The sequence below is a fragment of the Alternaria burnsii genome (assembly GCF_013036055.1).
Source record: "Alternaria burnsii strain CBS107.38 chromosome Unknown 752, whole genome shotgun sequence".
In the NCBI taxonomy this organism is placed as follows: Eukaryota; Fungi; Ascomycota; class Dothideomycetes; order Pleosporales; family Pleosporaceae; genus Alternaria; species Alternaria burnsii.
In genome coordinates, this window is record NW_024066114.1 from 484,306 (window position 1) to 498,744 (window position 14,439).

Sequence of the window (14,439 nt, forward strand, 5' to 3'; positions counted from 1 at the left end):
CTTAATCAGAACTACTCGTGTTACTTTTGTGAAGCTCGAGGAGTGGCTGGATGCTGACTTGGCGAGACTAGAAGCTTCCAAGGTTCTACAGCGTCATCGGCCCGTACAAGGCTTAGCTCCCATCGCGAACTTGGGCCAGCGCGTCGCGACTCACCAACTTTTATCCGCCTGCACATCAGGCCCCGGCAGCACATCATCTATCAAGGATTCAAGTGCACACTCGTGCGACCCATTACTATCGGCCCGCTTCACTGAAGTCACTAAATATACTCTCACTGTCGACTGACTGTAGATTGAGCGCCTTGCGATAGCTAGCGTCACACCACTGGAGCGCCCTGTGCACATACGATGCACCTTCACGCCGTCGAACGAACAACGCCGATTACTCAACTCGGTCCTTGATCATTGTCGCGTTGCATCGTCCATACCATCGACTATTCCATTCTTTGGACACATCGACAGTATTCGTAGCCGCCACCACTCAAGGCAACCACGCGTAGTCAGCTGACGCCACCCGCACATCACCCGCAATTCCCACTGCGAACTTGATCCACAACCTCGACATGGATTTCTCGAACAGTGCGTTTCGGAATATGCCAACGTCCACAGTTTCCGACGATACCATGTCTCACGCAAACCTCGTTATGGCGTGTAGATGGGGCTGGACTAGCACTCCCGACGAAAGTACCAACTCACATTTCGCATCTTCGTCGACATCGCAGCAAATACCTGTTTCCTCATTTAACAACATTCGTTCCAAGCGATTCGCGCCATGCCAAGGTCGTCTGTACCATCAGCTTCTCTGTTCACATCGCATTCGTACAGACCTAGTCGAGGATTGTGGCGCAAACTGCATCGAACCGTATGGTAATACAGTAGATGCACCCTTCGTTTGCAACGAATGCATTCAAGCAGAAGCAGCAAAAATCTGGGAAGAGCGACAGACGCAACACAACGCGACTTATCCACCGATGGAGCAGATGAGTAAGGAGCAGTATGAGCAGTGGTACGCTGAACACCGACAGCTCGAAGCAGAATTCTCGCGTGACCAGCGCGTGTATGAGCTGGAGCTCAAATCTAAGACTCGGCCGAGTAATATTTGCTCTGCACTAGAAGCTAGCAAAGAAGAGATGGAATTTGCAACTGAGCTCGACTCTCTGTCACTTTCGCTAATGGCGTCCAATAACTCGAACGTCGAGCAAGCGTCGTACCAGCCCCAAGGACGTACGCGTACGAGCTTAGCGACAGACCCTGAGGAACAACTTCATTGGGACCTGAACACGCTTGCTTTAGACCGAGGCGCCTGTGGTATCGAATACTCCAGATCGCAGCCGAGTAATGGCGTGTCGCCAGGACGGCAACTGGATCCGGAGGAGCTATGGAGGAAGCCGCGGAATTAATGCTGTCAGTGCTTGTTACTTGAGCGTTAGTTGGGCGCATGCACTACGTCTTGTTTATTAGCGATTGCATGGATCTGGCGTATGGTAACTTTGCTTGTATGGAAGCGTTTGTAGAAAACTTTTGTGTAAGAAATATCCATGTCTATCACCTTGTTTATACCATCTGTTCAAGCCATCGATGAAGATACCAAAATGTGATCTTCCACTGCCGAACATCCCAGTTGAGCAGCATGTAGCGAACAAATTACTAACAACAAATTGTGAAAAGCCCACTCATCATGCACTCGGGGAACAATTGCATAAAGTTTTCAGTCTCGCGTGGGGCCTCCTGATGGGTCAAAGTCGGAGAGGACTGTAGGCATTGGCGCGCCATACTTCGATTGCTAAGCGACCTCGGCACACATTCCATGAGCTTGTCGCAAGTGGAGCAAAAAAGTGCAAAAGTGCAAAAGTGCAAAAAAAGAAGACTTGTCAAAGGACAGAACTCGAAGTCCAAGGGGCTCTGAGATTTTTGTTAGTGGAAAGAACTTCGAGTTTGAACGTATGGATGAAGCTTACCGAACCCTCAACCTTTGGTGACATCAGGCACAAGCCGAAAACCAACGCGCTACCATTGCGCCAAGACTCCGATAAGGAATTTGATGAAAGTTTTTGGACCAATCCAATATATGATGTGTGTCACATATCAAATAAGACGCGAGTGGTAGATGGCGATACTCATAACTTCGTTGCATGCTTTTGGGAGTGCATACCCCGCACAAGCTAAAGCACCTACTCCGATTGAGTGGACATCCAGCCTCATTCTATCCATTCTCGGGTCGTCTTACCTCCATTTCGGCAGCTAAGCAATCACGAGATGCTGGCTTCGGTCTATGTCCTTTGACAAGTCTTCTTCTTCTTTTTCTTGCTTCTGATCTTATCTACAGCTATCTTTACTGTTGGGATGTCTTTTGGGCTTGTCCCATGTCAAGTTTTTGGTCAATGACGTAGCACTCACTCGTTGCGATCACGGCCTTCTTATCCGCTCCGCACCTTAGAATGCGAGCTCAACTATCACTCACATATCACAGAAGTCTCCCGTCTATTTCAGGTGCATGCAAATGTTCATGGTGTGGTCATATTGCTTCAACTGTCTCCGAAGCTATGGGTCTCCCGACATTGCAGCGCGAGGAGGTATCTAGCAGTTGGCTGCGCATCAGGCACTCACGCAATATGGTAGCGTGCAGACTATGGGCGCACTATAATATCACTATTTCGATATGTTGAAGCAGCGTATTCTCACTGAATATGGTGAAAGCAACGGTGACTTGTGCGACTTTGAATATCATTCCAGGCACCCCATGCCGACGTCAACAAACCTTAATTAGGCACTCCCTTCATCAGCATGCAGCAGATAGCTCTACTTCTTCCTCAAACTCCCCATCTACAGCCTTGCAAGCCCTCATTTTCTCCATCTCCACCTTCCGTCTGTAATTCTCCTTCACCAATTTCTCGAAACTCTTGTGACCTAGGAAAACAGTACACCAGGTATGAACCTGCTTCATCCACTCCTTCCCTACCAATTTTTCATGCTCGTAATCTTCCTTAAGCTCACTCACGAATATCTCTATGTTGCACCCACCTTCCTTGGCCTTTTCCATGCAGCGCTTTACAAAATCTTGATATTCGTCGCGGAGGGTGGACTCGTAGCATGTGGGACAAAGAAAGGAGGGTTCGGCGGTGGTGGAAAGGTTAACAGCAGTGCAGTTAGGGGCACATTTTGAGGAGGTTGTCGGTTGTAGAAAGGAAGCGTGGATGGTGTGGGTGCAGGTTAGTTTGTGGACTGGTGTCCCAGAACATTGCATGATGTGTTTCGTGATGAAATGAGGAGCCATTATGTCGTTGACGTTGGCCCGCAGGTAGTCGGACTAATTGCTTTATCGTGCGATAGGTTATGTGCGATGACAGATCGTGGGGGAGCATTGGATTGGTTAAATCCTCGCAAGTATTGGCTGGTCAATTGCACAGTGAGTCTTGCGCAAGCCGCGGTCAAAGCGTACACACAAAGCGACGATGCAAACATAACTCAATAGTCCAGGCCTACGAAAGGTCCATTGTCGAGTTTCACAATGTCTACATCGGAGGCGGATTCAAATCAAGACCCTCGACGCGAAGCTTGAAGCTGTCCATGCGCGAGTAGCTTCCTGCAACGTCCATGTCGAGTCTGCCACGCTCACAGTCTTCGAAGTCGACTTCTGCAACGAGCAGCTCATCTTCCTCCTCCCACAGCGGTCCAGCAAGCACATCGCCTAGCGGTGATACAATCATAGAGCCGCCGCGAGAAACAAACTCTTCTCCGTCTGTGGACGATGCTTGGGGTTGCGCAAAGGGCTGCTGCTTGGGACTAAGTGGATCTTCTGCAACCGACGAAGAGTCAATCGCTGAAGAGTCAGCGTTCGTGGCCGACGCTTGGCCTTCCGGGATTGGCAGACAAATCTCGTGGCCCTCTTGTGTCTTCGTGATGGTACTTCGCCGTCTACCAGCGGCCCCACTGCCCTGTTGTGATATCCTCCTGCCGACTCCAGTTCCGTCCCCATTGCTCTGCGACTGCACCTGACCTGAGATCCACTCCGGGAGATGTTTCTTCTTGACGCATTGGTTTGCGCTTACGACGAAGCATCGGCCTTCGCAGCCTACGGTCCGCATCAGCGACGCCCAGGCGTCGCGCGCATCTGCTGTCGGTGCAAACCACAGATTTACGTTTTGGCTATACAAGCTTTGTCTCAGCAGAGGCATGTAGTTCTCCCAACATATCGCTGATCCCATACACAGCTTGACACCTTTGATCTCTGTTGTCACTGCCCTCAGCGTACTCGCACTTCCAAAGCCCCAGATCAGCCGCTCGCTACCGGTGGGCATGACCTTCCTTCTCTTCCCCAATATCCCCATCTTCGGATCTACAAACACAGCCCCACAGTAAAGTGTGCCACCCGACTTTTCCACTATTCCAGTGACAACAAAGACGCCGGTCTCTTTCGCTATCCTTTCCAACTCCTCTCTTGTCCCGTCACCCCTGTATTCCTTCCCCTTTGGCAGTTCGAGCTTCCGATCTAGCCAATCTTGCCCAGCGCCGCTCGGTGTGTCGCCCATATCGACAGCATCGTGGAAATAGTGAAGGAACTGCTCGCGACCTTCGGGTGCGCGAGCACCAACCGCAGCGCCAAAAGAGCAAGTACGAGGATATCCACCCAAGTATGCTTCGGGAAACAGGAGGACATCGATGCCCTGAGAGGCGGCGCGCTTTGTGGTCGCTTCGAGGGCAGCGAGGGTCTCGGCGGTTGTGGTGAGGGTGCGTGCTTGCGCGGACGCGATCTTGAGCGTTTGTGGCATTGTGAGGATGAAAACGACGCCTAGATAAGTGCGCGATCCAAGATCAGGTAAACTCCAAGAAAAAAAAAGAGGGAAGAAAAGATACGATGTACGAGTGTCTGAAGCTTGTCGTGATGACTACGCACCAGGGAGCTAAGCTCCCAAAGCTACCCCGCTATGACCCCCAACTTGAATAACCTTGAATAGCCAAATGGCATCTTCAACGTCTGTGGAGTCATTCCTACCAGGTATCACGTGTAATGTGGCTGGTGTATTCAGTGTCGTAGAATGAAGGAAGACGCGGGTAGAGCTGAGAAGACAATCAGTGTTTATGTGGATGATTGTGGAGCTCTGCAGGGACGGAGCTTCCGCAACTCCACACCACGACGTCACAGTCAGAGAAGCACTAGCAGACGAGGATTTCTTTTCTCCTGATAGAACTTCACTTGTGACGATAAAAATCCTTCCCATCTGAGAAATCCATATCTCCCAAAAGACGATAGACGAACACACATCCAACATGTCGCAATCAACAGATCTTCGAACGCATCTCAACTCCCTTGTCCCATCGTCTTATCCCCAACTTCGCGACTCCATCTTACCTCAACTCCTCGCTTCAATCCACACCATAGCAGGCCACCTTCGTACTTCCCCCTCGGTAACTCAAGTCGGTACCGCAAACGCCTTCGGTGACGACCAACTCAATGTGGACGTCCTAGCTGAAGAAGCAATCCGCAAGACCATCTCCTCCTGTCCCTCCATAGTCACAGCATCTAGCGAGGAAGATCCCGTTGAAAAATCCTCAGAGTCCGTTAGCAGAAGCGAAAATCAAGGAAAAGAAGTCTACACACTAGGTTTCGACCCCTTGGACGGCTCCTCAATCATCGCGCCAAACTGGAGTGTAGGCACCATCGTTGGAGTCTGGGAAGGTGCCTCAGCTCTTCACCAATCCCCTAATGATAAACAAATCGCTTCTATACTGGGTGTGCTGGGCCCACGTACAACCGCTGTTGTCGCCATTCGTCTACCAGGTACTGAGGGATCGTGTTTTGAAGTCGGATACGCAGACGACGGAACTATGCAAGTCATTCGCCCAGAAGTCAAATTAACGCAAGCCTCTGAAGTGAAAACCCGGTACTTTGCTCCTGCAAATATGCGCGCAGCGGCCGAGGACCAACGATACCTCAATCTCATCAACCGTTATATTACCCAAAAATACACTTTGCGGTATAGTGGTGGGCTTGTTCCGGATGTTGTGCATGCGTTGGTTAAAGGCCATGGTGTTTATGTATCTCCGGTGACAGCACAGAGTAAAGCTAAGCTGAGGCGACTTTACGAGTTGGCGCCCATTGCGCTAATCATGGAGTGTGCGGGCGGTGCGGCTTTGGATTCTGCAACGGGGAAGAGGGTGTTGGAGACGCCAATTGACGATACGGATGAGAGGGGTGGTTTGATTTGTGGGAACAAAGACGAGGTTGAGGCTGTAAGGAAGGCGTTGTTGGAGTAGAATACCAGAATTCCTGATATGGAATGATCGTATGAGAAGATAGTCAAGAGTGCAGTGATTGTAAATAGTGTCCTTGGACCAAAATGCTGGAATATAATTCGATATCTATATACCAGAGTGCTTCTAGTCGTTTAATGATGCCGCCAGCGCCGTATAAAAAAAGAATGGGTATATATCCTGTGCGATCCATGTTAAAGAAAAGAGAAGATGTGCAAATCTAAGCCGCGTGAATGCAAAAATCCAGAACGAGGCAGAACAAACATACAAGCCTCCGGCAATGGGCCCCTATGTTATTCGTCGCAGCGGGTGTGTGATTGCTGGGCGTCCAGGTCATGTTCAAAATGCGCTGCCAGCCTCGACGTCACCCTCACGAGTCCGGCTGCGACTCCCTGACGTGCCTCTGCTACCAGGACGGAGCGCCGCGCAGACCGTCCTGCAGCCATCGACCCAATCTGCCCTTCCCCGCCACCCTGGCTGTGTCGGCATTGGTAAAGCGGTGAGAGCCTTCGTACTGGCGAAGCTGACTTGACTACAATCATCCCTTTCTTCTACCTTGACATCCAACTTATGATTGATATGAATGCCCTCCAGCGGGACATCGTCGCAAATCGAACCAGCAGTGCATTGCGATTGCTGCGCTGAGTGTTGGGATATCTTCGCGTCAAATCCAACGGACCTCGTTTTTGATGACGGGCCAAAGGACTTGCTTGGTGTGCCAGTCTGAGAGTATCCGACCCTTGTGGTATCTGTGCCAAAGTAGCGGATAAAGAAGACCTTGAGTGAGGGACCTGAGGCGCAGATGACAGCTAGTTGGGCTTCGAGTGTTGTCCAAACCCAACCAGAGTATGCTGTCCAGGTGATATCGTAGGTGACTGGTCAATCAGTTGGTTTTTCTTGTTTTATCTTGGGATGGAGTGATGATCTTACAGTAGTAAAGCTTTGTGGCGTAGAACGTGCGCAGAATACCACAGATACATGTTATCATTCCCAAGCCAAAGATGGCGCACAACCCCATTTTCTGACGCTTGCCAATCTTCAGGTTCCAAATCAAGAGTATTGGTAGCATGCAGATGACGAAATCTTGTACGGACGAGATGGCTGCGCATGCGACAATCAGGGCGCCCTCGTTGCGGCATGTCAACTCATGCTGCAGTCTCCAGGCGATGTCGAAGAGGCGGAAGAATCCCACTACTGGTGTACATGTGAAGACGATGGCGAAGGTAAAGACGATTCCGTAGACGATGCAGAAGACGATGGTACCATAGACCCCTGTGATGACATGTCAGTACTTGAGTATACCATGTCGGTTGCTTGTGTTCACTTACAGTAGATGAACTGGTTTGTAAGACGATCGCCAATACGGCGGTAAAAGCAGAGGATTGACACCTTGACCAACGTTGTCGATAACATGTAGTTGAGTTCGATTGCCATGGCGATCTGATACGTCAGCATGCCTTCAAATACAGCAGAATATACAAGCCTACTTCTCGTGTCGTGACTAAGGTCTCCCTAGTCTGGTCCCAGACGTGCCATTGAAAGCCATAGATGCGAATGCCTTTGCCAGTCAGTAACGTTAATGTGGAGGTGAGGTAATGCTTACCGAGTACAGTGGAAATGGTCAAACCAAATAGCGGCAGGATTGCTATGCTCACCAGTATATCGTCCAGTCCAGTGTTCTTTGATATAGCCAGTCTTGCCCACATCCGCGCGCAGTATACGAGGAAAGATATACCCAAGAACACCATGAGCACGATTGGTGTCCCCCAACCTCTTTCCTCTGGGTCGACATAATTTGGTTTGGGCCAACTGAGGAGAACTTCTGGTGGAGGGTGTAGACCACCAGCTCGAGCAACAAGCCGGCTGGCATGTGATCCTAAAACGTTCACGTCCATATTGGGGTATACCGCCGTGGTGACAGGTACGGCTGTCAGGATGAGTGAGGTAAGGAACGGCCACCGCAAACAGAGAGAGCCACCGGGATATGAGGCACATGTATACGCCAGTCAGAGAGAGGCCCAAGACCTGATCGTGCTAGTGGTAAGTGGGGACCAGGTCTTCCCGCACACCTCTAGTCCAAACACCAGGGGAGAAACTCACGCCACGCTGCCGCTGCACCTAAGCATGTATGGCGTACATTGACGACTTCGCCGATTGCAGCCATAATTAGGTTTCGTTTGTTGAGGCTTCCACAGCAACTGCGGTGAAAATCGGGTGCGCTGAAGGGTTGAGCCATGTACAGTCAGCTTCGAAGTGCTCACTACGTCGTAACACTCCTGTGTGTAGACCGCGCAATTATGCTGTAGAATCCCGAAGGTGCACATCAAGGAATGTACTTGGTGCCTGCGTTCGACCACGGAGCGTCGTGCACTGCTCGGCGCTAATCATCGATCTTCATGAGTGCGGAAAGCATCGATCGCACACGTGGCATGTGTAACATGAAAGCTTGTTAGTGTCGCTGTCGCAGGTGTTGGGGAATGTACACGACCCGCTATAACGGTAAATGATCCACACGAGCGTATGGGGGGGCTTGAGAAGCGACTCTTGGGGTAGGATTGCCGATGCCACCTAGTCGAGCTAGAAGCTTTCAATACTTCCCGTGTCTGCCGATCTGCAACGACTCCACTGAATAACGGCTGGTAGTCGTTCGTCGTGGATGACCCTGACTTCGGTTTCGCGTTGATGGCAAAGGGCATTCAACGTGACTGTGTTTCACATGCTGCATTGAATCATCAGTGACCCACACTGCACGTTTGGATTTGAACGTATTCATGTTCAGTGTTGGCGTGTCGAGTGCACGTGGGCTGAAGCGGATTGACGCCCCAGTATTGAGGCAAGACCCTGGCGATCATGAAGGGGATTTGCAACCATGGGAAGCTCCATCAAATAGACAGTATGATGCACAACCACATCAGGCGAGATTTTCGCAATGGACGAAAAATCTGAGATCGCAATGTTTCCAATTGGCATAGGCACCAAAAGACTCAGTCGCCCTATGAGGGCTACTACCACTTACTCGTGGCAGATCCAGGCCAAGGCTACTTGGTGTCTCAATAGCAACACTTCAAACCTACTAGGCCCCACAAAAGGCCCTACAGAGACCAACGAACGGCTGCTGCTATGTCGTCTTGACCCGGGAAGTTTTGCACCCTATCTATAAGGTTGCGCTTCCTGTGGGACTTACCATGTCAAAACTCAATTTTTAGGGATCTGCAGCTACGCGACTGGTATGTGCTCGTGACGAGAAGTGACCCGCGCAAACTCGGCGACAGATTATAGTAAAGAGTCGGTATCTGCTGTAAGGTTCGGAAAGATGGATGGACGTGCGTGTTGGTTATGATTGAGCGATGTATTGAAGACTATGGGAATGGATTGAATCTACGTAGGTATTGACCAAAACTGACATCATCACGGCGCATAGGCCTGTACGCCCAGACAGGGACGCAGATTTTACTTCGGCTTGCCATATCTTGCTCGCGCCCCTTTTCGACATAGCATCTATGGAGGCTTCTGAGTTTTCCCCAGCGTTGATGCATTCTCTAGCTGATGCACTTCCGGCAACAACGCGCGACATCACACAGTAATGACTACCTTAAGATGATATTTCGCTGGTATGCGGCATGGCTCACAGCATGGTCGTGGTTCTCTTGTGGCTATGTTATGAACGACATATGTGTGCTGGTTGTTCACTAGGTCGAAAGTAAGGCGAATGCCTCCATAGCCTTTCGTACAGCCTCGGTTGCTTCTTTCTGCGGAGCAAGATCGACACCAGCGTCAGCGGACTGTTCAGAACGCCCTACTCCTATAGCGTCGCCTACTATTCCTTGGCTTATATCTGTGTCCTCTGCCTCATCGTCACCCGGAATCTTGCGCAACACGGCTTTAGAGACTCCATCGCTTGATATCGGATCGCGATAATCCCATCTGCCGTGTTGCTTTCGATATGGCTTATTCACCTTGGCTAGGTTCTTATGAACCGCCGTACCGGGACGTTTTCGAGGCTTCGTTGTCTTTTCATCAGAAGGCGTATCTTCCACTCCTCCAAAGCCATCTTCCCGCATGAATTGGTCAAAGAACTGCATGCGAGGTTCCTCGATTTTGGAAGCTGCTTTACATCCTCGGTAATCTCTCCTCAACATTGCCGCGACGTAGTTGTTGGCGAAGTGCTGTATTCTGTCCTCAATCGACTCGATACCCTCCATGGCAGTGTCATTACTGGATCCAAGAGTAAGACTGTCTAGGGCTACTTCCGCACGTACTACATCAATCAGACAACTCGGGCATGCGAACGGCTGGCCTTGCATGGGATGCACACAGGTCACGCCACAGCTTGCAGTGTACTCAGTCTGAATCCGATGGCCACACTGAAGATCGTGAAAAGTCGACGAAGGGTTACATGGACTGTACATGTCGTGGAATTCCTGCTCACTATCTCTAGTCTGGAGCTGGCGCTGTTGTCTTTCTGCTTCAGCTACATTTCTGTGGAAATTGTCGATTATAGCACGAGCGTGGGCGGTATGAGTATCCATGTCGATAGGCCTGTCAGTTTGTGGAGCTGGGTTGTGTGTAGAGGGCAGTCAACTGTATGGGGTTGATATTGAATTCTTGCATTGAAAAAAACTTATGAGGCAGTGATTGGTGTTGTATGCTAACAGTGGAAGTTGTTGATCTAGACGTTGAGTGGTGTCCGAGGGAGACATTAAACGATAAGACGGATCCTCGCGTGACGACAAGACTATGCCGAAAGCGGATGACTAACTCAATGACAAGGCCTCAACCTTGCACCGACTCGCAGCCAGGTACCCGCATGACATGTCGGCGAGGCATTCTACTTGTGTATCCTCATCCGACTCACCACAATGTCGAATGGCGGGTAATGCAACTCAACTCCCGCATTTGTCTCAAGTAGGACGACTTTGCTCACAGGCCATCCATTGTTGTCTTGATAGCCGTCGAAGTCAAACCAATCGCATGTCTCTAGTCCTGGAAATATCATCCTCCAAACCTGCGCTCCAGATCCAAATTCATTTGTCTCGCCTACGCCTTCGGCCGGCTCTAAAACAACACCCTGTGGGGTGGAGAAGTAGCGTGGCTGTGCATCGGCAGTCCAGGACAGACGGTCTATAGCCTCAAGCGCCGATGAACCGTTCACAATCAAGGAGCGGAGGTATAGGATCTGGTCTTGAACCACAAGATCTGCATACGTTGAGGAGGAGTTTGAGAGAGTAGCGCCAACTTGATTAGTGATTAGTCCAGTGTCTTCGCCAGCATTATAGAAGCCTGCGTATCGTTCCTTTGTTCTCTCGCTCAACGCTTCCGCAAATGCAGGCGCAAGTATGTCATGCATAGCTGCTCTGATCATGCTCGTCGATATTCCTGTATATTCCGCCAGGCCAGATTGCTGCGCTAATACGATGATACCATATCCAAGGTTTGGTATATTGTCAATCCAGCTATGCCAGCCTCCACCGTCACCAGACTTTCCGAAGATGCTGTATGTCTTTTTACTTTCTTCCGCCAGACTGGCATTTTCACTCGTCGGCAACGGCAAGATCTCAATCTCCCATCCTGGGCCGCTTTGCTGTTTACCGTCTGGAAGGATGACACTTGGTTTCATGACTTGGCGACGCTGGAACAGCGTAATAAGCGTGGGTTCGGGAGTAAGCCATAGGTTATATAGATAACTGGCCAGGTCGTTTGCGGAGCTCCACATGCCGGCTGCTGGATCATAGCCCTCGCCTATGATCAGATCAGCCCAGTTGTCACCGCCTGGGATACCCACATCTGGGTGGTGATCTTGTGGAATGGTTCCAAAAAAGCTATGCGTCATATTCAGGCTCAACAGCAATTCTTGAGTCGCAAGCTCGGACCAGGTCAGAGAGGAAGAAGTCACATTATTGTAGTAAGCGGCGACAGCGGCACCGAGAAGTCCCAGTCCAGCATTGGAGTAAGCAGCTCTCTGTCCTGGTGCGAACATCAAATTCCTTGTCGCGATTCCGTCGATAACATTCTGCGCGCTTTCGCCTGCCCAGGCCGATCCAATAGTAGGCGCATCCGCTTTACCGGTACTGAGAATCATGTTGAAACCAGTACTATAGCTTTCTCTCGGGATTCCTGCTGTATGACTTGCAAGCATGCGGAGTGTTATCTCACTGCCGCCATTGTTCCAGTCATTCTCTGGCAGAGCAAATGAGGGAAGTAATTGACGAACGGGCGTGTCAATGGTAAGGAGCGATGAGGATGAAGATGAATTTCGTCTCAGTTGGTTCTCGATAACTAGAGTGGATGCCATTGCGACGTTTTTCGAAACGGAAATCAAGCGGAAGATAGAATCGCTGGTCACTTCATTCGCTCCAGTGGGGGCGAGATCAGTCTCATTGAACTTCAGCGTTCCGTTGTTGAACGTATAGGCTGGCTCTGGGCTTGACGCATGAACCTTTTGTATGTGAGCAACCTATCTTTTGGTAGAGCTAACTTAGTACATACGACGGCGAAGCTAAGTCCATCGCGAGTAGTGTCAATATATAGCGACGAGAGATTCTGCTGCACTTTTTTGAATGCAGCAATCACTGCCGGATATTGGAGTATAAGCGGATCAGACAGTATCTTGTCCGCAAAGTCGGGAACGCACGCGCACGTTCCATGGGCAAGCAGGTATGCCGCAAGTACGAGAATCGTCTTCATGGCGACCAACACTGTCGTTGAGATCGATCCGCAGAAGCCAGGCCTTGAGGCGGGCGCGCATTGTTGGGTCGATGGGTTATTTGTACATGCCAGAAGTGCAACGTAGATGCGGACGATCAGGTACCGCCGAAGTGATCCAAGAAACGCGTTGTACGCCGAGATGGCAGAGAGGACGCATCAAGCCAATCATGTGCTTGTGCTTCTACAGAAAGAGACACCTGCCTATCGGAGCTAAATCAGTATGCAGCAGATAAAGCATGAACCTGTTAGTGTTTTTGCAGCCTCCCACTTTACCCAAGTACCGTAGATAATCAACACAATGGACTAAGCAATCACGGAACGGCAAGGGCGGTGTGACCTTTGAGAGTTGAAGCATCTGATAATTGCTTAATTGCCGAAATGAAGACGAGACGGACCGAGAATGGAAGGAATGAGACTGGATGTACGAAGTACGAAGGTTAAGCCAAGAGTGGGGCTACCGTGTCAATCCTCGCCCCAGTTTACGCCTATCGCGAAGGATCATCAGCCTTACATGTGTCGGCGACTTTTATCGCTTGCCCCCTCTCTGTAGCAGTGATCAATGCGTGCGAGCAACTGATATAATTTCTGCTCTGACTTTGTAGTATTGTAGGTTCTAACCTGGCCTATACATTCAAATTTACATCGAAGTGACAAAAAGAACGTCACACCGACGGGTCCCAAAATTGCGGACCATGAGAGCACCAGGAGGAAGCGCTCACGTTTTGCAAACTAAACGAGAGGTCAAAAAATAACAAGATGATCCTATAGATAGCTCGTATGACGTTGAAGATGCCTAGGTAGTCACATCGTGACAGAAATAAATCCGGAGTTGCGCATATCCGTAGTCCAATTTTCTGTTAACCAAACAGTGAAATGCCTATGGTGGCCAAGTATACATGTTCGATCTCATTGACATGAAGATAGGCAAGGTTGCGGTTCTACCAATGTAGTCGTCATGCTCAATTAACCTCTAAGCTCACAAGTGATCATCATGATGAGCTTTACCGCTACTCTTGGTAATGGCACTGTAAAAAAGCAAGAGGTATCGAGAATGTCTAGTATTCGGGACCACTGTTTTGTCACGTTGCGTGAAGACTTTCAAAGGGGAGAAATTGTACACGTTACATGCTTCCAAGACGTGTCTTCATCAACCACTAGTTCCGTGATGGGATGATACAAGAACTTTTAACTGCAACAATTCACCATGTTCCCACTACTCTAAGTACCAGTAGATGACGAAGCCTATTTAGGACCGGAAGTTGCAGAAGCTAAAGTGGTCGGAAAAGCTCACCAACCGTACGCTACCCGAGGTCCTCAAACCCTGTATGAAGGTTGCGCACCCGGCATACATGATGTAGTAAAAGCATATAGTGTACAATTCAACAAACTCCCATAATGTCAGATACCAGAAAAGTATGTCATCTCAACATCATACATGTCATTATTCTCATACTCCAACCCCTCGAAAAGCTTGCACAGCAA

At 49.9% G+C, this 14,439-nt stretch overlaps 6 protein-coding genes across 6 annotated transcripts; 2 read left to right on the top strand and 4 right to left on the bottom strand.

The window, feature by feature from the left end:
* Positions 1-623: 623 nt before the first annotated feature.
* On the top strand, positions 624-1,400 carry GT037_006254 (uncharacterized protein; the record flags this gene model as incomplete). Its single annotated transcript, XM_038931301.1, has 1 exon — positions 624-1,400. The coding sequence occupies one exon, from the start codon at positions 624-626 to the stop codon at positions 1,398-1,400; it is 777 nt and encodes a 258-aa protein (XP_038785798.1).
* Positions 1,401-2,779: 1,379 nt separating this feature from the next.
* Positions 2,780-3,274, bottom strand: GT037_006255 (uncharacterized protein; the record flags this gene model as incomplete). The annotated part of the gene is made up of 1 exon (XM_038931302.1): positions 2,780-3,274. One exon carries the CDS (start codon positions 3,272-3,274, stop codon positions 2,780-2,782), a length of 495 nt encoding a protein of 164 aa, XP_038785799.1.
* Positions 3,275-3,512: 238 nt separating this feature from the next.
* GT037_006256 (carbon-nitrogen hydrolase) lies at positions 3,513-4,769 on the bottom strand (the record flags this gene model as incomplete). The annotated part of the gene is made up of 1 exon (XM_038931303.1): positions 3,513-4,769. The coding sequence occupies one exon, from the start codon at positions 4,767-4,769 to the stop codon at positions 3,513-3,515; it is 1,257 nt and encodes a 418-aa protein (XP_038785800.1).
* Positions 4,770-5,268: 499 nt separating this feature from the next.
* GT037_006257 (sedoheptulose--bisphosphatase) lies at positions 5,269-6,255 on the top strand (the record flags this gene model as incomplete). Its single annotated transcript, XM_038931304.1, has 1 exon — positions 5,269-6,255. The coding sequence occupies one exon, from the start codon at positions 5,269-5,271 to the stop codon at positions 6,253-6,255; it is 987 nt and encodes a 328-aa protein (XP_038785801.1).
* A 336-nt stretch (positions 6,256-6,591) lies between these two features.
* Positions 6,592-8,147, bottom strand: GT037_006258 (uncharacterized protein; the record flags this gene model as incomplete). The annotated part of the gene is made up of 5 exons (XM_038931305.1): positions 6,592-7,127; positions 7,183-7,524; positions 7,581-7,692; positions 7,740-7,810; positions 7,856-8,147. The coding sequence occupies 5 exons, from the start codon at positions 8,145-8,147 to the stop codon at positions 6,592-6,594; spliced, it is 1,353 nt and encodes a 450-aa protein (XP_038785802.1).
* A 1,794-nt stretch (positions 8,148-9,941) lies between these two features.
* On the bottom strand, positions 9,942-12,936 carry GT037_006259 (uncharacterized protein; the record flags this gene model as incomplete). Its single annotated transcript, XM_038931306.1, has 4 exons — positions 9,942-10,467; positions 10,660-10,697; positions 11,108-12,688; positions 12,739-12,936. 4 exons carry the CDS (start codon positions 12,934-12,936, stop codon positions 9,942-9,944), a joined length of 2,343 nt encoding a protein of 780 aa, XP_038785803.1.
* Between the last annotated feature and the right edge of the window lie 1,503 nt (positions 12,937-14,439).